This window comes from Musca autumnalis, unplaced genomic scaffold, assembly GCF_047663935.1.
Source record: "Musca autumnalis isolate F117 unplaced genomic scaffold, ASM4766393v1 scaffold_1, whole genome shotgun sequence".
NCBI classification, from domain to species: domain Eukaryota; kingdom Metazoa; phylum Arthropoda; class Insecta; order Diptera; family Muscidae; genus Musca; species Musca autumnalis.
In genome coordinates, this window is record NW_027411644.1 from 123560902 (window position 1) to 123584991 (window position 24090).

The window sequence follows — 24090 nt, forward strand, 5'->3', positions numbered from 1 at the left end:
TTCAGTAATTTTATGTTTTTAGCTACAATTTTGAACCGAAGTAGCAGTAATTTGACATTTGAAGTTCTTAGTGTTCATAAAACCTCTCCATCAAAAATTGTCAACATAGGTCCATGTTTGGATATAGCCTTCATGTAACGGTACCTCCCGATTTTCAGTAATTTAGCAATTTTAGTTTCAATTTTTAACCGAACTAGCTGTAATTTGACATTTGGAGGTTGTAGTAGTCACCTATAAAATGGTACCTCCCGATTTTCGGTACTTAACCGAGAGTAGGTCCATGTTTTGGTTTAGCCCTAAAACAAACCTCCCAATTTCCCGTACCTTAGCTTTATTTGTTGGCCGAACTTTCTGTAATTTGAAATTTAATAGCCAACAAAAATTGTTCATTTAAGTTCATATTTTCGTATAGCCCACATATAGCGGTAGCTCCGAACTAGTTGTTAATGACATTTGAAGTTCCCACTGATCACTTTCCACTAGAAATATTTAACATAGGTCTATGATTTGGTATAGCCTCCATATAACGTTATGTACCGATTTTCGGTATTTTGAGGATTTTAGCTATAATTTTTAAGCGAATTAGGAGTTATTTGACATTAGAGGCTCCATCAACATACTTCCATGTTTTATTACATTGTATAATGTATAATTCCATGTTTTATTGACATTAGAGGCTCCATCAACATACTTCCATGTTTTATTATAACCCCTATATAACGGCACCTCCCACTTTCTAGCCCACCAACAATTGTCAACATACATAGTTAGATATAGACACGATATATGTACATTATCTGACATTTTGACGTACCTATTTAAAGTTGGGGACAGGATTAAAAGCTCATTATTCCATTTTAGTTAAGAAAATTTTATGGTGGAGGGTATAAAAAGTTCGGCCCGGCCGAACTTAACGTTTTTTTACTTGTTCTTTTTTAATATATGGTATTTTGTATGTTACTGGAAGTAACACTCCTATGTGTTTAGTCGTAATTAGGTAGGTAGATCACATATACCACGTCCTATACTCTTACACAATTTCAACAGATGGGATGTAGGTCTACCTGAGGCTATTCTCCCCTATAAAGAAGAGTATTACAATGAAGACGAATCCTAAGAAGTTAAAACAGACCTAATACAGTGCTGAGTCAATTTGGGCCCTTTAAGGATTATTGATTCCCCTCAACTTATCAATCATAATCCCCTTTAAATCCTACACCTCATAAAAGCTGTAATTAGCTGTCATGTTCAAATACAATTTTAATAGCAAAAAATATGCATAAATGTATATGCGAAATAAAAAAAAAAAACATTAGCTGTTTCACTGAGTTTATTTTGCAACATTATTAGATTATGGTACCGCATTGAACAATAAAACTACGTAAAGTTCTCATTAAAACTTTTCAAATAAATAAAAATGCAATTAAAAACTAATATTGTGCGAAGTTAATATGTACATGAGTGAATTATATTCCACACATTACAACAAAACAATACTCAAAATATTGCAATGAATTTTTAAAATATAATGCACACTTTTATGGAGAGAATAGATTAAGTACCAGAGGCACTTCCAAAACACACACAAATCTACAAAAAAGTTTTATATAAAAATCTAGAAGGGATGTTATTTTATACTATATTTGAATTATTGTATATTAGGGCTTCACATACATATGTGCCATTTTTCCAAATACCACCGCACTGCGCGACTGTGTGCTTGTTAAAAAGCATATTAGGAAATGTGGTGCCAAATTTCGTTCTCATCGTAGGCATTTTCCTTTGTTTATTAGTAATTTATTTGCCTTCGAATTGTAATCAAATCTTACACTTAAATATCACTGACATCCAAAACTACAGTTTTGAAAAAGTACGTCATTAATTTTCCAGATATTAAATGGAATTGGCAACCTCAATGACGCATTTTACTAAAGCCTATTCGACAAAAATGCGCTAATAAAGTCTGAGAAGACATTTAATTGCAATTTAATAATGCAATGTATCTAAAGGCACTGAATTGTGTGAAAATAAAAATATATAAATAGCCAGTTCCACAATTATAACCTTTTTATACTTTTCGTATACTTATAGTATAATTCCAATTTATATAATTCCGACGTTATTCCTACAATAAAACAACTCCATATTTATTGAAATTCCAGCTCTTTCCAATTTTAAAAAATTTGCTCCGTTGTGATTTTTATTTCCAGATCTAGTACTAGTTAGTTTTTTCCGCATGCGTAAGTACGAATTCCCAAATCATTCACCTTTTCTCCACTCTAAGCCCCACCTCAATCCCTTAATACAATAATAAATTGTACCAACTTCTGTGCCATTTATTACTACTCATTGTACGTAATTCCAAGACCACCTCCAAAACACTGAATTTCAGCTCTATCCCTACACCCAATAACAAATTGAGTACTATTTAGGTACTTTTTGTACCTTTCCAAAACGGCCTCCATATCTCAACTCACTGATCATAATCCCAAAATTCAAAATTTCAGCTTTATCCCTATACATAATATCAAATTAAGTACTGTATAAGTATGTACTTTCATACTTTTATAGTCCATATTTACAAAACAACCTCAAATGAAAGGTGGTTACACCTGGGAAGTTTTTTGCGGATTCTGAAACCACAATGTTCATAGATGAGAAAAATCCAAAAACAAGAAAAAATCACTGGAGGAATTTTTAAATAAATCGCGGTCAAACTTCACATTTATTTAAAAATTCCTCCAGCGATTTCTTCTTGTTTTTGGATTTTTCTCATCTATGAACATTGCTGTTTCAGAATCCGTGTCCGTGTGTATTATAGTAAGATAAGGCGATCCATGCATGACATTGTTTTATAAGAAGGCGATATAGTCAGTACATTGTCGCAATTTGAACTCCTATATCTCAAAAATGGTAAAACCAACAAAAATATCATAAAGTTCAATCTTGTAGAGAATTATCACTGCTACAACAGTTTCATTAGTCCCATTTAGAGAGGACTTGCGGTTTCCAAGCAATCGTGAAAACCTAAAAATGTGAATTTGACCGCGATTTATTTAAAAAGCGCTTGGCGATTTTTTTTTTTGTTTTTTTTTTTATTTTTCTCATATATGAAAATTGTCGATCATTTACACAAAGAGTGGTACAACTCATAAAATGCGTTTTCTGAGTTAGCAATTTCTATATTTTCTACGAGTTTGGCATAATTATACAAACATGTTTTTTGACTTTATGAAGCACTAAAACACTTCAAATCATGTTTGATTTTGTACAGAAATATATCAGTGATATCTGGCTGGCAGTATACAGAATATGGTCCAAGTAGTTATTTTAGTTTTTGTGTATTTCAACCGCCAACTTATAACGCGTTTTTTCGAGATGTGTAACTCTTTAAGTGAATGAGCGATATAGGCTGCAAAGTTTATATCCTAAAAAAACTATGCATAAATATACACCAGTTGTAGAGAAATATTAGATGACAAAAATACTCAGCGAATGTCACCTAAATTACGCTGAAGGAGTATAAGAAATAAATTTAGAAGCTGCTCTCGTGCTTAAAATGGTCGCAACCCGTATTATTTGCTTAATATGAATTTACTTTATATGTCTGCTTATAATCTAGTAAAAGTCCCTTATTAATGATTTAGACGTACAAAATTATATGTTTTTGTTACTACTCGGAAATCCGGACAATTTGATAATCCAGACACCGCCGAAACATTTGGTGTCTGGATTATCGAGATTATACTGTATATGTATTTTATACCCTCCACCATAATATGGAGGGTATAATTAAATTTGTCATTCCGTTTGTAACACATTCTTGATCAGCGTAAAATTTTATGTCGATACTAGCTGACCCGGTCCGCGTTGCTGGCCCGTTCTTTGGGTTCTACGTGTAAATATTAGTAATGCATATACATATTTATCTATCTAGTATTGATACCTCTAGAAACTTAATCATATAAATCAATGTTTTGGAATAAACCCCATGTAATGGTATCTCCAAATTTAAGATAGAAAATCTCTTTAATTAGAAATAATAAACTTTGTGACCGACATAGAATCCCAGCAAAATTTATTTGAAGTTGTTCTATGTGAAGTAGTGATTGAATAGCTTTTTTAGAAGCAGTTAGCGCAGAGTCATGAAAAATGCATTCCGTTCTTCACATTTTGACAATGTCCGATTTGAATCCATTTCACAAAATTTTCACATTTTAGCAATGTTTACATTTATAATAACTTTTTGCAAATAAAATGATTAAGAACACAAGAAACAATTTATTTTATGGTATTTTAATTACTCAGCAAAATGTTTGTATCCAAAAAGATAGTCATAGGTGCAAGAAATGTCAGACTGCATATTTGTTTGTAGCCAAAAAAGTAGTTGAATCATGAATTTTTTCAATTTCTCCCTTAAGTTGCAACGGCGGAAGGACGAAATTCACAGGGAAATTTCATTCATGATAACCCCCTATGTCTTTTTTACGTGAAAGAAGTCAGCAATCAATTTTAGATATTTATCACCGTTTTAAGATGTTTTTGGGTATTTTTGAGTAATAAAAGCTAACTTTCTAGAATAAAAGTATTTGATTATACCCTACACCACTATGTGGGGAGGGTATTATAAGTTGGTTTTGGCTAAAAAGTTTGTAACGCATCGAAATAATGGTCGCAGACCCATACTTATATATACCAAAATGAATGTCTCGACGAGCTGAGTCGATCTGGCTATGTGTGTCCGTCCGTCAGTCCGTCCGTCCGTCCGTCTGTCCGTCTGTCCGTCTGTCCATCTAAACCTTGTAATCACGCTACAGGTCGCAATTTTGATCGGATCGTCACGAAATTTTGCATGTTGATAGGGGTCCCGGAGGGGAAGAAGCCTATTGATTTTGGTGATGGTCGGATAATATTTAGGAAAGGGCAAAAAACTTAGGTGGATAAAATGACAACGTTTTTTTCCAAAGTGAATATCTCAGCTTCTATATGGGGTATACCAAAAGCAAAACCTGGCAATGAAAGTAGAAAATATCACCTTTCTTATGATGTAAAGCAGGTGCTCGTAGGTGACCAAACAACGAAGATATCACAATAGAAGCAAATAAAACCCCAATTTTCATTTTTGCGATTTTAATTATATTGACGAATATCGCAGCTTTGGTTGAAAACTTTTCAAAAGCAAAGTCTGACTCTGAAAGTAGAAGATCCCCTCTTTACAATGATGCAAACTAGGTCGGCGTTGGTAACCAAATAACAGAGATATCGCAATAGTCGGTAATACATCCCATTTTTCTATTTTTTTGGAAATCACGCTACAGGTCGCAATTTTGATCGGATCGGCACGAAGATTTGAGGGTTAATGGGGGTCTCATAGATGAAGAAGGCTATTGATTTTGGTGATGGTCGGATAATAATTAGGGGTCGGACTGGGCAAACACTTATTTGGAGAAAAGTCAACATTTTATTTTAAAGCCAATATCTCTGTTTCTTTAAGAGGTATATCAAAAGCAAAACCTGGCAAAGAATGTGGAAAATATCACTTTACAACGCTGTAAAGTAGGTTGTCGTAGGTGGTCAAATAGCAGAGATATGGCAATAGTCGATAATGCATCCCATTTTCCGATTTTTTTGTAATCACGCTACAGGTCGCAATTTTGATCGGATCGTCACGAAATTTTGGGGGTTAATGGGGGTCACAAAGAGAAAGAAGCCTATTGATTTTGATGATGGTCGGATAATATTCAGGGGTCGGAATGGGCAAACACTTATTTGGAGAAAGGTCAACGTTTTATTTCAAAGCCAATATCTCTGTTTCTTTAAGAGGTATATCTAAAGCAAAACCTGGCAAGGAAAGTAGAAAATATCACCTTTACAAGGATGTAAAGCAGGTTGTCGTAGGTGGTCAAACAACAGAGATATCGCAATAGTAGATAATGCATCCCATTTTCCGATTTTTTTGTAATCACGCTACAGGTCGCAATTTTGATTGGATCGTCACGAATTTTTTGGGAGTTGATGCGGGTTCCACAGAGGAAGAAGCCTATTTAGTTTGGTGATGGTCGGATAATATTCAGGAGTCGGACTAAGCGAAAAGCTTATGTGGAGAAAAGTCAACGTTTTTTATGCGAATATCTCCGCTTCTGGTTGGAGTATTCCAAAAGGAATACCCGTCAATGGAAGAAGAAAAGATCTCGTTTATATTGATGCAAAGTATGTTGGCGTAAGTGAGCAAACCGAGATATTGCAAAATTCAGTAATATACCCAATATTTCCATTTTCTGTAATCACGCTACAAGTTGGAATTTTGATCGGATAGTGACGAAATTTTTGGGGGTAGATAGGGGCCCCACAGAGGAAGAAGCCTATTGATTTTGGTGATAGTCGGATAATATTTAGGGGTCGGAATGGGGAAAAACTCATTTGGAGACAAATTCAAAGTTTTATTCTTTGTGAATATATCGGCTTCTAGTAGGGGTATTCCAACGGCAAAGCCTGTCAATGGAAGAAGAAAATATTACCTTTACATTGGTGTAAAGCAGGTTGGCGAAGGTGGTCAAACAAGGGAGATACCACAATAGTCGGTAATGCATCCAATTCTTCCATTTTTTGCAATCAAGCTACAGGTCGTAATTTTGATCGGATGGTCACGAATTTTTGGTTGCTTATGGGGGTCCCAGAGAGAAAGAGGCGTATTATTTTTGGTGGTAGTCGGATTATATTCCCTAAAAGAACTGTTTACCAGTGAAAAGTTTATGCACAGGGGTAGTGGTGTAGGGTATCACATGGTCGGCCCCGTCCCGACTATAGCCTTTGCTCACTTGTTTTTATTTGCACTCAGTCGCTTTTTAAAATGATTTATTTGAGATATTCCATTTTTTTTTATTCATTATATTTTAATTTCATTAATACTAGCGAACTATTATCAAACTACTGTTTTTTCAAACAAAAATGTTCTACAAAAACATGAGTTTGGTAGTAATTTGAACGAAACTAGAAAAAGAGGCCATAAATATTAATTAGAAGTTACCACAACTTCTTTAAATACCTTTTCCAAATGGCCCTGAGTTCTCAAATCAGTGAAAATCCTCGCTTAATAGATGTTAGCTTCTCCGTCAAATTGCATGCTTGCGAATCAATTTTTAAATGAATCGAAAATTCAAAATACTTTCCATGGAATGTATATTTATTCACTACAAAGAACTAATGCAAAAAGTGTGCTTAAGAAGCAAATTAGACAGTATCCTCACTGCACCATGCCCTTGTAAAAATCATGACTTCTTTCACGTAAAAAGATGTAGTCCGAAATCACTTGCACTCATGATTCAACTACTTCTTTGGCTACAAACATTTTGCTGGGATAGTCGGTACACGTCCAAGTTTTGATATCGCCTCCATAGAACGGTGCCTCCCGAGTTTCGGTATTTTGAAGGCTTTAGCCATATTATTCAAAAAAATTTAGGTTGTTGTTCTCGGTTGGGGGTCGTAAATATTCCTGCAAAGATTTGTCGTTATAGGTTCGCATTTTGATGTAGCTCCCATAAAACGGTACCTCCCGATGTTCAATAGTTTGGAGGTTTATCCTAATTATCCCACCGAAATGGCTACTTGGTAGTTTGTCTCCGTCGGGGTCGTAAACATTCCTGCAGAGAATTGTCAATATAGGTCCACGTTTTGAAATAGCTCCCATAGAACGGTACCGGCTGATTTTCGCTATTTTGGAGGACTTAACCTCATTATCCCACTGAAATGGCAGAAATCTGGTTTTAATAGAATTTAGTATAGTTTTTTGCAAATATGGTTGTGTTCTTATCAGGCGCGATCATCTTAAGTGATCTAAATTCATATAGGAGGATCCGGGATCCATAATATTAACTCTAGGCTGTCAAATATCGAAAAAAAAACCTTGTATTCAACAATTATCCTTAGAGCACAGTATTATAAACTATATATTAATTTATTTCATTAACTGGATTCCTCTATGATGTCTTCAGAAAATAATTAAAAGGTTTAACTCACAATATATTATCAAAAAAAAAATAATTTCTTTAGATTTTGAATCAAATTTTCTCAGTTGCAAATATTTTGAACAGAACCAAATATGAGTTCGAGCTTTGTTTTGTATATTTTTATAAAATAATTACAATTATTTTTTAAATCTTTAAAAAGGGCCAATAAACAATTAACCTACATAAATATCTGCATTTCAAGTCTATAAATTGCCTCTGAACTACATAAAATGTGAAATTGTCATTACTGTTGAAAATGTTTTGAGCAGCACTGTAAATGTATATTTTTATACCCTACACCACACTGTGGTAAGGGGTATTATGTCTTTGTGCATTTGTATGTAACATACAAAAGGAAACGAAATAGACCCATAGTTCCTTTTGGGGATATACATATAATCACTTTCTGAGTCGATTTATGCATGTCCGCCCATCTGTCCGTCTGTCCATGTATTTTTGTTCGCAACGTACAGGTCGCATTTTTGTCGGATTCAGCTGAAAATTGGAGACTACAATTTCTTTAACCATAGGAAAATCGGTTCAGATTTGGATATAGCTCCCATATATATTTTCGCCCGATTTCACATGTTTGCTGCACCAAACACGCTATATACGTCCAATTTTGATGAAATTTTGAATGTGTGACTGAATTCGGTCTTGAAATAAGTGTCCCAAATTATATCGAAATAGGTTCAGATTTGGATATAGCTCCCATATATATTTTCGGCCGATTTCACGTATTTTCTGTACCAAACACGCTATATATTTCCGATTTCGATGAAATTTGGAATGTTTAACTGAATTCGGTCTAGAAATAAATGTTCCAAGTTATATCGAAATCGGTTCAGATTTGGATATAGCTCCCATATATATTTTCGGCCGATTTCGCGTATTTTCTGCACCAAACACGCTATATAAGTCCGATTTCAATGATATTTGGAATGTGTGACTGAATTCGGTCTAAAAATAAATGTGCCAAGTTATATCGAAATCGGTTCAGATAAGTTGGTTTTGGCCAAAAAGTTTGTAACGCATCGAAATAATGGTCGTAGACCCATACTTATATATACCAAAATGAATGGCTCGACGAGCTGAGTCGATCTGGCTATGTGTGTCCGTCCGTCCGTCTGTCCATCTAAACTTTGTAATCACGCTATAGGTCGCAATTTTGATCGGATTGTCACCAAATTTTGGGTATTGATGAGGCTCCCGGAGGGAAAGAAGCCTATTGATTTTGGTGATAGTCGGATAACATTAAGGAGTCGGAATAAGCAAAAAGCTTATGTGGAGAAAAGTCAACGTTTTTTTTTCTTATACGATTATCTCAGTTTCATGTATGAGTATACAAAAAGGAAAGCCCGTCAATGGAAGAAGTAAAGATCTCCTTTATATTGATGCAAAATATATTGACGTAAGTGGGCAAACAACCGATATATCACAAAAGTCAGTAATATATCCATTTTTCAATTTTTTGTAATCACGCTACAGGTCACAATTTTGATCGGATGGTCACGAAATTTTGGTTGCTTATGGTGGTCCCAGAGAGAAAAAGGCATATTATGTGTGGTGGTAATCGGATTATATTCCCTAAAAGAAAGATTTACCAGTGAAAGCTTATGCACAGAGGTAGTGGTGTAGGGTATCACATGGCCGGCACCGTCCCGACTATAGCCTTTGCTCACTTGTTTTTTTTTTTTTTTTGGTATTGATCATATTAAATGTATAGTACGTATATTCTTTAAAAATCTGAATATGTAAAATTTCCATGTTATGACATTTCTAATAGGGGGCCAGCGTGGTGCAATGGTATCAAATTTTCAAGGGTGGCAAAGTACCTTTCAGTAATGTTGGCGACATTTCCTGAGTATCTCAGTCATGAAAAACTTCTCTACAAGTAGTGTCTTAGGACACCCCTTTCGGACCAGGGTTTCGGAGTCGAGGTATTTTTGGGACGACTCCGACTCCAGACCAGTTTTTTCACGACTCCGACCCCGGGTCGACTCCGAGAGTAAATTCCTGTAACACTAAAATTAATAAAATGTGCACAAGTTTTTAACTTTTTACTATATTTTGGCCTATATAGACTAATCTGTTGGTGTTTCCTTACATTTTCTTTAGAAATGGCATTCGGTTGAATATAATACTCAAGTACAGAACATAAATATTAAGTAAAATTCGTATCTATATTGTAAAAGGAAGAAAGTTTTTGCCGGTTTTACGGGTTTTTTGCACGAGTATATTCTGGACGGAATACGGAAATATGAAAATAAAGGGGTAATACAAATCATAAGTACTAAATGTGATAAAAATTATAAGCAATTCATAGCCAAGTTTTAAACTGGACTCACTTTTTGGCTTTTCCAAAAACACCAAAACAAAATATTTTTGCAAAATGCCAGCACATAACAACTAAGAATTCATCGAATTCTATAAGTTGAAATAGCATCACCACAGTTGCCTTTGAATGATTGTTGTTGGAATTCTGTTTAAAATTGCCTTGCGCGTGACGTCCGCTGTTTTTTGTTTGAAGATTCAATCTCATTGATTGCTTAAGTCTGGAGTATACCCTCAATGGCTTAACTTCATTATTATTCTCTACTACAGAGAGTAATGCTGACGTAGGGGATGGAAGATACCGAGGAACGGTCCTGACCGGCTTTAACATGGCACAGCCCAGGATTTATCTTGGTCCCTCTTTCGTCTCAAGTGGACACTGACCTCCCCGTGGGGTCAACTGGGGAACTGCCTTTAACATTCGTTAAAGGTAGTGAGCTAACATGTGCCGCGCGTTCACCCATAAGAACGTTAAAAACTTGGGTTTGGGCGTCGGGTTAGTAACACTCCCCTAGAAAAAACAGCCTACTATGAAAAAACGGAAGAAAAGAAAAACAAACCCCTCTAATGTTGACGAACCACGCAACCGTTTTAAGGACCATGATCTGCGAATCTGCACCTGCAATGTTCGCACCCTTTATAGAGAAGGTGCAGTTTACGCATTGGCAGATGTACTTGAAAAGTACAAGGCCGACATTACTGTCATACAGGAAATACGATGGAACGGGAAAGGCGTCACAACAACACCTAAAGGTGACGCACTGTATTATAGCTGACATGACACAAAGCATGAGTTTGGTTGCGGATTTGTAGTTGGTCGGAGGGTAAAACATCTGGTCTCCAGCTTCACTCCAGTGAATGAAAGACTCGCAGCAATTCGATTAAAAGCAAAATTCTCCAACATCAGCTTTATTTGCGCTCATGCTCCCACTGAAGACAAGGACGAACAGACCAAGGATATAATTTACGAGCTCTGCCCATGACATTAAAATAATACTAGGCGATTTGAATGCCGAAATTGGAAAGGAGAATATCTTTGGCCCAACAGTCGGGAAATTCAGTCTCCACAGTGAAACATCTGACAATGGTATGATGCTGATAGACTTTGCAGCTGCAAGAAACATGGTAGTTAGCAGTACCAGATTTAAGCATCTCGATATTCATAAGGACACCTGGCTGTCGCCAGATTAAAGAACAAGAAATCAAATAGATCACGTTGTGATAGATGGAAGACATGAATCAAGCGTGTTGGATGTACGATCGTTTCGAGGTGCAAGCGTAGACTCGGACCACTACCTTGTTGCAACAAAAGATTAAACGTAGCAAATAAAGTGCGAACAGACACAACATGGAAGTTGGACAGCGGTAAGGGTGGCTGATAGGGTGTATGCATCAGCTAGTTAGCTTCATCTGGCAGGAAGAACGCGTACCCGACGATTGGAACCTGAGCATCCTGTGTCCCGTCCATAAGAATGGAGATAAGATTTTATGCTTTATGCAACTATAGGGGCATAAGTCTTCTCCCTATCGCATTTACACAAATGTTGGGTAAAAACTCTTTAACTGCCGAACCACTTGACGTATCCTGACGAATTTTGGCTCAAATCTTACTTATATCAAGAGAACATCTGGTATTGAAAATGGGGTCTCTAGGTCCATGGTTTGATATAGCCCCCATATAACCGTACCTCCCGATTTAAGGTATTTTTCACCTATTAGACACATTTTACAACAAAATTGGCTGTAATTTGGCACACTGAGTCCTCAATGAGTATAAAATATCTTTGCAAAATTCTGTCAACGTAGGTCTACGTATACCTCACCACCGCCGTAAACACAACAAACGACAGCAGTTGTGAAATAAAAACAAGAATTGTATTGGCCAACAGATGCTACTTTGGCTTAAGTAAGCACTACAAAAACAAAGCCGCAACTCGTCAAACAAAAATAACGCTTTACAAAACACTGATACTACCCGTGATACTGCTCCGGTGAATATCGACGTCGTATGAACCACGAGCTGTATCTGCTATACAACGACATCAATATAGTTAAACGTATCGAGATGCAGCGATTGCGTTGACTAGGCCATATAAGAATGAGTGCTGATGAACCCGCTAAAAAGGCGCATAAATTCGAGCCACATGGCGGTGCACGCAGAATTGGCAGGCCAAAGAATAGAATGGATGACGAGATGACAAGGCGCGGTATTCCAGAAAGCGAAGCACTAAACAGAGAGAATTGGAGATCTTTTCTTAGTTCGGTCCATGGAACAAATGTTCTGTAATGGGCCAGCTAAGTAAGTAATGTTTTTCAAAACGAACTGTAAGTGTTGCAAAATTTTACTTATCTCTACAAATATCATGATTTCATCCCGGCGAAGGGAATTATCAGTTGGCTTTTCAGTTTTTGAAATGATGATTTTTTAGTGAAAACCGAACTATTTAAGTATCGAGTATTCTTAAGTTAATGACAATGACACTCACCGTTCGGCTTTCCCAAAAAACACCAAAACAAAATATTTTGCAACATGCCAGCACATAAAAAAGTAAAACATTCTTCTAAAAATACACCCAAGACCAATTTCAGCACCATTTAGTACATTTTCGTAACTTTACAGTAGGTATTTCCAATTTCAGCCCTCGGCGGCCCTCTTACCAAATTTCTGAATTTGTATGCATTTCATTACAAAAGAAACTTCTTCAACTTGAAAAGTCGCACATTTAAGTATCGTTTGATGTAGTTTCAGTATTTACTAAGATCCCAGTTCACACCGCCATACAAATAATAATGCAGAAATGGGATGACATCAAACAACATACCCAAATACCAAAAAGACTGTTCTACAGATATTACAATTTTGTCGCCAAGACAACAATTATTTCACATTTAAAGATAAAATATATAATCAGATATATGAAATGCCCATGGGAAACCCATTATCACCGACCATCGCAGACATAACTTTAGAAAAACTACTTGACGACACATTAACTGAGCTACAGGATAAAGACGTAAATATCAGATACATAGTTAAATATGTAGATGATATATTAGCTATTATACATAAGGAAGATGCTGATGAAATCAAAACTACTCTTATGGGTCGATTCCGTATTGCGACGCGAGTCGTGTCGCGTTGCCAGTTGCAATTTTTCTATTACGTATGGCAAAAGTCGCCCGACGACGTCAAATTCTGTCGCCATAAAGTTAATTTTCCGGCGACAACAAATTAGCTATCGCCGTGCATTTTTACAAACGAATAAAAACAAAAAATTGAAATGTAAGTAACATTTTCATTTATTTTAAGCGAATTTATTTAATATTATATACGTTTTTTGGTGTTTCAGTACTTATATTATAAAAATTACTACAAAACAGGAATTTGAAATGCTGCTTAAAAAAATGGAAGCCCACCCAAACGTAGCTCGTGGAGTCTTTTTGGCGAAACTAAAGCCACTTTTGATGAGGTGTGGAAGGATGTTGCGGAGCAATTAAATAGTAGTGTGCGTACACCAGAAGAATGGCACTGAGTATGGACTCATTTTAAATCCAAACTAAAGAAAAAATGTCTCAAAATAAGAAGAACATTACAACTACAGGAGGTGGACCATCACAAGAAATATCTTTGTCGTCGATGGAGCAAGCGGTAGCAGACTTACTGTTAGTTAATATGGTTTCAAATCCTGCAGGTGCGATCTACGGAATTGAAGAGACATGGGCTGATAATAACAGTAAAATTGGACAATCTGTTGAGGTAGAAAATGAAAAACCTCAAAATGAAGTAGAAATTGACAAGGTACTTGCCAACAAAACGTTTAAACTAAAATATCCTTATCTATTCACATATAAATGGCGAACATCTTCCTTTGATCACATTATATGTACGTGTGTTCCGTCAATGCATCCGACAACGCCCGGGAAATTTGTTTTTGAATAAAAATAGTTTTTATTCTGACGCTTTTCCTCTTCTGTTAATTGGGAAACAATCCAAATTTTACACAGTTTTCCTCTATTAACTCCAGAACTTCACTTTATCAGGCATGCAAATAATCTTAAAGCAGCACACACTTTAAGGAGTGTCTGTATTGCTGTTGATCTGTGGGTTTTTAAATTCATTTTTTAAAGCCTCTACTATATAAATAACAGCGTCTTTTGGAAGCCGAAAATAGGCTTTAAACCTAAAGAATTAACAATTATTTTGATGAATGTTGGAAACCAAACATACTCACAATACTGATGGCAATTCTAAAGGATTCGATTTATCTCTTAAGTGTCGCCTGATAGATGCTACGTTAACTATATTTTCTTCGCTATCATCAAAAAATAGTTCCACTGAACTTATCATTTTAGAAAACTATAACTTTTGTGTACAACTTGCTCTGATATTTTTTCTGATTTATTCAAATCAAAACAAAAAACGCTCCGCTACATTACCGATAACTTGTTATCGACGATTATTTTCTATCGCTTTACGTAGAACAATTTTTAATTTTTGTCGCAGAGACGATTGACGACGCGACATGACTCGCGTCGCAATACGGAATCGACCCTTAAATAAACATCCCAATAAAATAATTCACTATTGAAGTCGAATATGGAGGATCATTAGACGCCAGACTACAACGCAAAAATAATACAATCGAATTTGATTGGTATACAAAAGACACGTCTTCAGGAAGAATAATGAGTTATCACGCAACACAACCAAAATCTCAAATTTAAACACGGTCAAAATTTATTTTACGGTTTTTTAACTATCAGCGACAAAAATTTCTACAACAAGCATATTGAAATCATCAAAAACACACTTCACAACAATAGTTTTCCAATGAAGGTCATCATTTCACTCATTGAAGAAATAAAAATGAGAATTAATAACGAAACGTTAACTATCTCCAACAATAAAAATAAGTCTCCAGATGCAGAGAAACCACCAACTTTTTACGGTGTAACATATGTTCCTGGTTTGTTCGATAATCAGCACCTAAGGCAAATAATAAATAACAACAACATCAACTTTACCTGCAAACCAATCAGAACACTAAGTGCAATTTTTTATACCCTCAGCATTTATGCTAACGAGGGCAAAATGTGCCTCATCGAAATAATGGTTTAAGACCCCAAGTATGTTTGAACGAAATCCCTTTCAGACAATTTGGAGTTGATTTATCAATGTCCGTCCGTCTGGAGCGCACGATAACTCTCAAATGGATCAACCGATTCGGTCCAAAATATGGTTTTCGTAATATTTTGCTCAAACTTAGTTTAAGTTCGAAGATGGGCTATATCGATTTACTCCTTCCGGTACCTGCCCCACAAAAGTTCGAAAACGTTCGGAAAATTTGTGCGCACGATATCTCTTGAAGGGACTAAAGGATTTAATACATACTTTGCATATAGTGAAATTTCTACCAGACTTAGATGAGGTTCCAATATAAACTCAATCGGTCCACTCCTTCGAGTATCTCCCACGCAAAATTTCACTGTCCACAATACTACGGTAAAAGTTTCATCAGGGGCAAGTCCATACTTCCTGAGAAAATAGCCTGAAAGATGCAAAAAGCCCCTATGACACCGTGTCCAAACATAGATTAAATTCGAAGACAAGCCATATGGTACCTCTCACACAAAATTCGGATAAGTTCACATTAAGACCTGCTCACCATATGTTGCGGCTGGAGAGCACGATAACTCTCGAACTGTTCAACCGATTTGGTCCAATATTTGGTCATCGTGATATTATATCCAAACTTAGTTTCATGGGGCAATACCGGTCCACAACTTCCGGTACTTCTCCCCAATATTTAAAAAAAGTCACTAAAATGCTAGGACGATATCACTTAAATGGAGCAACCAATTTGGTTCAAACTTTGGATCTCCTAATATTTTGTCAACATTTAGTTTAACTTATAAAACGGCCCATATCGGTCCTCCCTAAGGGTACCTCCCCCACAAAAGTTCAACATTTGTGTCTTATTGCAGTTAATTCCTAATCCACATTTTTGTCGGCAAGTTCAAATGTCCAAAAAGGGCCACAAAATTCTGAAGAGACCTTAAATACATTCGATCTGTCCGTAGGTAAAAGTTTCACTTCACATTTGCTGAGGGAATATATCTGTCTGACACTTTCTTACTTGTTCAAACTCAAAAACTCCGATTGACAAGCAACAACAAAGCAATGTTGTCTACGAAATCCAATGCAAAGGTAAAGCTTATGAGACCTGCAACAAAATTTACTTTGGAACAACAAAGCAAATGCTAGACACACGAATGGGAGAACATAAAGCAGACATACATAAACAAAATGAATCCACTGCTTTATCACAACATGTTTTACACACCGGTCACTCACCAGATTTTGACAACATAAAAATATTGGACAAAGAGAAAATGGAAAAGAAGAGACTTATGATTGAAAGTCTAAGAATACAACAAAATAATGACAGACTATGAACTGAAAGACGATACAGATAACATTAGTTGGTGCAATGGAATCGCAATAAAGTAAACGGCCTGTTATATTAGTTTTTAAGTCGTGTTGCTGTTTTCTATGTTTAATATAAGATCAATGTAAATCGCATCTTAAATTAATATTGTAAGTTTACCATTTTGTTGTTTTGACATGAAATAAAAAACTTTATTTTATTTATCAGAAGTCGACAAAACATCGACGAAACGTCGGGAATAAACGCAATAAACTTTTGTTTTATTTGCAAAACATCAACATAGGTCAGTAAGCTAAATAAGAAAAACAACATAAAAAACTTCTTATTTATCGTTCATGCAATACTAACATGGTACCAAATTTAGCAAATTTTCGTACACCTGGGTATTTCCTTCAAAAATACATTCTTACATCAACCCAATATACCATTTCCATTTCCATCTCCATCAGTTCCCCCACAACTAATTATAGTACTATTTAGCACTTTACACATAAATACATTAGTACGAATATACATGTATTAAAAACCGACAGTTAAGTAAAAATTCATTGTTTTAAATATCTATTATTTCAAATTATAACGTCTAGCTTATAGTTATATCGTTTTGAGGAGATATAGCAAAGAGACTGCATATCTGCGACATCTTTTGACAAATTAATTGATTTTATTAAAGGCAACGCCTATAGGTATGCTATGAATATACATATATGATTGAATTATACCGAGTGGTGAAAATGTTTAATGGTTAATTTACTATAAAGATGCAACGACGTATTATATTGTAAGATATTTAGAACTTAATCATCTAATTTAAGATATTTAGACTGCTTCCATGACGAATTTTTCAAAACCCAGTCTTAATTCCCATCTTCGTACCAACAGTGACCTACTGGTATAATTTCAAGCTCATTCGCCGGTTTTGCCTGGACATGATGATGATGAGTCACCTTGCGAAGACTTATTTCCTCTAACAGAGTCATTTCCTAGATTAGCAAATTGTGTGGCTGTAAAAATGCAGCAATAAATGTTTGTATGTATATGTAGATATATTTAATGCAAAATATGTATATACATTATAGTGTTTTTAAAATCTAAAATAGTTTTACAGGTTTAATGAAATCATTTGAGTTGCGAATACGCAAAGAGTATAATCGAAATAAATTCAATCCACTCTCACCCAGTCATGATTTTGGATGAAAGCACATCGTTTCTATACAACTGAAGTACACAAAAATATTTAAAAAAAATTGAACAGTCTAACATATCCGTACATTGCACATAACCTCACACGCACGTGCCACTTCTACTCTACAGTTACGGATTTAGCCAAGTTGCGCGGACAATCAACGTCACAGCCACGAAGAACAGCAATGTGGTAGGAAAGCAGTTGCATTGGAATGACAGTAAGAATACCCTGAAGACAGTCCACAGTGCGAGGAATTTCTAAGCTGCGGGAGCAGAAGGCCTTAGTTTCTTCATCACCTTCCTCGCAAATGATAATAGGGCAACCTTTGCGCGATGTGACTTGTTGCAGAGCATTCATGCACTTAACGTACACTGGATCTCGGAGCACTATCATGAGGACAGGCATTGAGTCATCGACTAGAGCCAAAGGACCATGTTTTAATTCGCCAGCCATAATGCCTTCACTGTGCATGTAGGTCAATTCCTTGACTTTCTGTGGGGAGAAAAGAGAGAGATGAAGTTAATATAGATGAATATAATATCACTAGTATCGTCGATGGACTTACCAAAGCACCTTCCATGCATGTGGCAAAATTGTAACCACGACCCATAATCAAGAGTGATTTATGCTGATACAAATCCTTAGCCAATTCCTGAACCTTGGAGTCCAATTTTAGGACCTGGCGAATCTGATCGGCCAAGTTTGATAGACCGTGAATAATTTCCAAACGTCTTTGTTGCAGGGACAAACGATCTTCTGACATGACCAAACCAAACATAACTAATGAGATAAATTGTGATGTGTAGGCTTTTGTGGATGCCACACCGATTTCAGGGCCGGCATTGATATGGACACCACAATGAGATTCACGGCAGATACTACTGCCAACAGTATTGGTGATGCCAACTATGAGGGCACCACGTTGTTTGCAATAACGCAAAGCCATAAGAGTATCGGCAGTCTCACCAGATTGTGAGATAAAGAAGCAGACATCGTCACGGAAAATGGGTGTGTTACGATCGAGGAAATCAGAAGCCAATTCAATCATAACTGGGAGTTCAGTGAGTTCTTCCAAGAGTTGACGAGTGGCCACAGCACTGTGGTAGGATGTACCACAACCGATCAACATCAGACGACGGCAACGTTTAATTTCAGGAATGTAATCCTTAATGCCACCCAATACGATGGTATTTGTATCGAAGCGGACACGTCCACGCATGGTGTTGACAACGGATTCGGGTTGTTCGAAAATTTCCTTCAACATGAAATAATCGTAATTGCCCTTCATAATTTGTTGAATTTCCATTTTAAGAGTGGTAATTTCACGAGCATGAGGATCATCGGTAGATTTCTTTAGACGATGAATGCTGAGACCACCATCGCGTACGGCAGCTACATCATCATCCTAAGTAGACAATTAAAAATATAAAACGGAAAATTTAATATCCAATAAGACGTTATGTACATAGGTATGTATGCATGTGCATTATTTTGTTGTCAACATTTTCTACAGGGTAGTAAGTTCAATGAACCTAAAGAACAAGAAAATATTTAAGTCTCTCGGAAGTATTTAGTATATCGTCTGCTCCGTCGGAAAAGGTCGTAAGTCCCTCTCAATAAATTTTTCAGGAGGAAGAAAAAACATTCCAGCGCTTTCTGTATTAAAGATTTTATTATGGTGGTAAAGACAGTATTTTTCGTTTATTTATTCCGCTTCAATACCTGTACTTTGTTTGATAAAATTCCATCGCGTTTGGGAGATAATTGGATGTCTTTGGACTTACGACCTTTTCCTTGTACAGTTTTGTATTTTTGTAGGGACTTACGACCTTTTCCTACAATTTACGGACGTTTTTAAAATAAAATATTTATACATTACAAAACAATGTGGAAAGGGTATTATAAGTTTGTTTTATCCAATATTCGTGTAACATCGCAAAGTATTCGTCGTAGACCCCCTCCCCTTGCCATTTTTTCATATCTTGATGAGATAAACCGATCTAGCTATGTGTGTGCGTCTATCCATTAACAATTGTAATAAAACTCCAGTCTTCAATTTTGGACCGATCGTCATGAAATTTTGTGGAGAGGTCGGGTTCGGACCAGAAGTGAGCCCATTAGATGTTGGTTATGATCGAAAGGTGTGAATTGGACCAAACCCACAATTTTTACCCGACTTTGTAGCTGTGCTGTAGACCGCAGTAATATTCCGACCGGAGCGAAATTTTAAGAATGATTTGAGTTTAAGACAAAGAATAAGCTTGCAATTTAACATGGTGATGAGATAATTATTAGCGGGTTTAATGGACCAAAACTTGTGTATGAAATCTTATATATAAAAGACAATGTGTGTATGTTTGTATGTTCCGCATAGACTCAAAAACGGCTGAACCGATTTTTTTGAAAATTTCAGAGAATATACAAGGAACAACCGAGGTTTTTGAATTTCGGAGGGGGCCCTATTTTTTAAAAAACGCTTTTTTGCAAAAGTTATGAAAGTATCGGTCAGAAAATTAATTTGCGAGGCAACGGTTGTTGAATCTCCGACCTAAGTACTTATTCCATGTAATTTTCAGATTATGCACAGGAATGTCCCTTGGTGGAAGTAGGCTATATATATATTTTGTTGAATTTCGGAGGAGCGGGTTAAAACTGTGCCCTAATTTTTAAATGCGCTATTTATATAAAACTTACGAACGATTCGGTTTCTCCAATCCTGGGTACATATTTTAGCAATAAGACCCGACCAGAGTAAAATTCTAAGTCGGTACAACCATGACCGTCTGTCCGTCTTTTGAAATTAAGATACAGCTCGCAATTTTTAAGATAGATCTTCGTGATTTGGTACAGAAGTTTCTATTACTTCTAGGATTTTTGGTATTGATGGGAACTAGACCCATGACACCATCGTCTAATTCCATTCCAAATTCATACTGCTCTTTGTTAGCAAAAACCATTATGACTTCTTAGTTTAATAACATTTCAATCAATTATTATTTTAGAATCATTTAATAACATAAACATTGCACTTAGCCGTCCGTTAGAAGGTTTTACTTTATTGAATTCGGAATACTAACTAATCTCGTTATGTGAATGCCCTATGTCCTATGAATGTCCCTAGAGAAACCACAAATGACCAGTTGATAAAGTTAAGTAAGATATACGACAATAAAAACAGTAAAAATTTTGATTTTTTTTTTAAATTTTCAATATATGAGGTATTTGAACACATACAGCATCCCAATTTGTATCAATGAAAATGCCAGAAGTCCATCTTTCTTAATCAGTTCCCTTATAGAGGAAAATAGATTTCAAATGTAAATTTTCGTTGCAATATAGAAATTATCACATTTTTTGTTCAAAAGTTTGGTCCACAGGCTCCGCCAAATATCATCCGATTATCATCCAAAAGTGTAGGCTAGTTCTTTACATTGTACCCCAACCATGGATGACGTTAAACATTATATCTGAACTATATTAGCTGTAGTATTCTTTTAAAGTATACATTTTCCTGTGGACTTACGACCTTTTCATACTCAAATTTGTACGTTTTGCGGACTTACGACCTTTTCCGACAAGGGCAAAACATATAGAAAAACGCGACATACTACCATTTTCTTTGTATCATACGACGTGTTTTGACTTGTACTATCATCCTGTAACAAAAACGCGATTTCCAAAAAAAGTGGACTTACGACCTTTTCCGACGGAGCAGACGATATTATAATTCATGTGAAGTTATGGTCATTTCATGGAGAAATTTAAATGTCAAATAAAAGTAAATATTAAAATTTGGTTTATTTTAAACTTTTGAATTGAGATCAGTCTACTTGTCCGAATTACATATCGTCGCCATAAATGCCAAAAGTCGTAACTAACAAAATAATAATTTTACAGAAGAAGCAAAAAACGTTATAAAATTAAAAACAGTTTTATGGAATATTATTCTTATGAAGGCGAGTGTATGGGATATTATCAATCATGAAAAACTATTTTATGGAATATTATTCTTATAAAGGCGAGGGTATGGGATATTATCAATCATATACGAATGGGAGTAAGTAATGAAACCAAAACCGCGGAAATGCTTGGTTTTGGGATCCGTCATTACAACAAAATCTGCAATGTTATCCCATTTTCCGAAATTCCTTTTCTTAAATAGGATCGTTATTTTTTAACGTAGAAGCTTGAAATTTTGCAAGAGCATCTATTTTAGTCTTACGTATTAGATTCAATCAAAAAACTAATTTTGACTTTTTTGGAGATACGATTTCGGACATTTATGGTGACGATATGTATGTTATACAAACAAGAGAAAAAAACACCATGAAAGTCACGTTATCTGTTTTTATTTTACAATTCATTCATCGTTGAATGAATACTGAAATGTATATTCTTGTACTTACCTCCAAGTAAATCACACGATTGGTATGCTCAATAACAGCTGAAGCATCGGATGCAAAGAAATATTCTACCTCCTTCTGTTCCATGGGCAAGAACTCCGATGTGCTTTCCGAACGTGGCAAAACTGATAAATCACGATTTTGTACATATGGACGATGTTCTTTTTGATTAGTATTCAACAAAATATTTTTCGTTTATTTTTGATGGCATTGATGATGTCGATAAAAGCCAATTGGCAGCAGTAGAGAGATGGCGATGACGATGGCAATGGGTGTTTTCAGTAGAAGCAAAAGCATTTGGTTCGAGTCATTGCCATTTGGTGTTTTTATGATATTTACAATGTCATCGATGCACATTGCATTCATTGGCAATAGCGTTTTTTTTTATTATGTAATTCGGAATCACGGCAACCAGGCAGATAATCCAAGATGGAATGTGAGTTAATATCAGGCGTACGATCCACAGTCCACAAGTAATTGATTGCAATAATATTTATTCAACAATTGCAAATTTGTAATGAATGATGGATGGTGCCAACGAAATAATCGATAATGAAATCAAAATGTTAAATTAGCAAAAATTTGTTTATTAAAAATTATGCATATATCCTTGTAAAGGAGAATTAATTAAAAAAAATATGTACTACTTTATTATAACAATTAACCAAATACAAAAATTTATATGGTAATGATATGTTAGTACTAAAAAATATAAACCTTCACCAAATATTTGCGATAGAATTTTAATTAATTCCATTTTAGATGCCAATGCATATTCGATGGATTTGCGAGTAGGAAAACAACATGAAATAAATACATACACATATACAAAAATTAAAAACAAATAAACATTTGTTAGATAAAAATTTTAAATATTATTTAAATTTATTTAATGTGTTTTATGGGCAGAAATAATTGTTTTTTAGTTTTTATTAAAACTGTTATACATGTCGATCCAAACAAATTTGATCAGATGCACATTAATAAATCAAACCGAAGTACATATGATGCGCTCAGCGCCAAAGCGGCCTAACTAAGGGGTCATATGACACAAAATAAAAACATTCCATATCTACCATATCTAAACTACCTCTAACTGTTCTGATCAGTTTGATTTTTTTATCATGTGGGATAGGCCGTTTTGGCGCTCAGCGCCTCATATATGGACTGTAAAATAATGGAATTGTCTGCTAAAATAATAGTTTGTTGGTTATGTATAAGAGAATTGATTATACAATATTTCAGTACAAAATGTAAAATAACACTGTGCAACACTGAAAATGCAAACCACTTCTAATGGGCATTTTCTGAAAATACATATTGAGACTACAAAAACCTAAATTGGGTTTTGTGTTCTTAGATCGGGTTTAGATTTTATGGCCTCATCTAAACCGACCTTAAATGAGCCTTTTTTCCAGTGATCGGACCTTTATCTCCGAAACTAATAAGAATTTTGCTTTGCAGTCTTCAGCAATATTGTAGCCCTAAAGTAGTAGAAATTATGTGTCAAACAGATGAACTTGGAAAAGCTGCACCTAGCGCATCAAATTCGTTAAAATATAGAAAAGTTTACATAATTTCTGAAATTCTGGTCAGTAACAACTAAACTGTATGGAGTTGAAACAAGTAATCATTCTAAAACTTTTCCAAATAATGTGACCATCAATTCTTCAGAACATTCTGAAACTCTAAAATGGTTATTTCAAGTTGTT

The 24090-nt window shown here is 35.4% G+C and overlaps 1 protein-coding gene across 8 annotated transcripts in view; it reads right to left on the reverse strand.

Moving 5' to 3' along the window:
* Window positions 1-17816: 17816 nt before the first annotated feature.
* LOC141406509 (glutamine--fructose-6-phosphate aminotransferase [isomerizing] 2-like) overlaps window positions 17817-24090 on the reverse strand; it is a 50847-nt gene continuing 44573 nt past the window's right edge. For 4 of the 8 annotated variants that reach the window (XM_073992176.1, XM_073992163.1, XM_073992172.1 and 1 more), the window contains 3 exons: window positions 22382-22503; window positions 18541-19380; window positions 17817-18467 (listed from right to left, as the gene is read on the reverse strand). In XM_073992176.1, coding sequence (XP_073848277.1) covers window positions 18093-18467; window positions 18541-19380; window positions 22382-22503 — 1337 coding nt within the window. In that variant the 3' untranslated portion in view covers window positions 17817-18092. Of the gene's footprint in view, window positions 18468-18540; window positions 19381-22381; window positions 22540-24090 lie in introns of all 8 variants that reach the window. The other 4 variants (XM_073992134.1, XM_073992153.1, XM_073992139.1 and 1 more) reach the window with 1 other exon arrangement.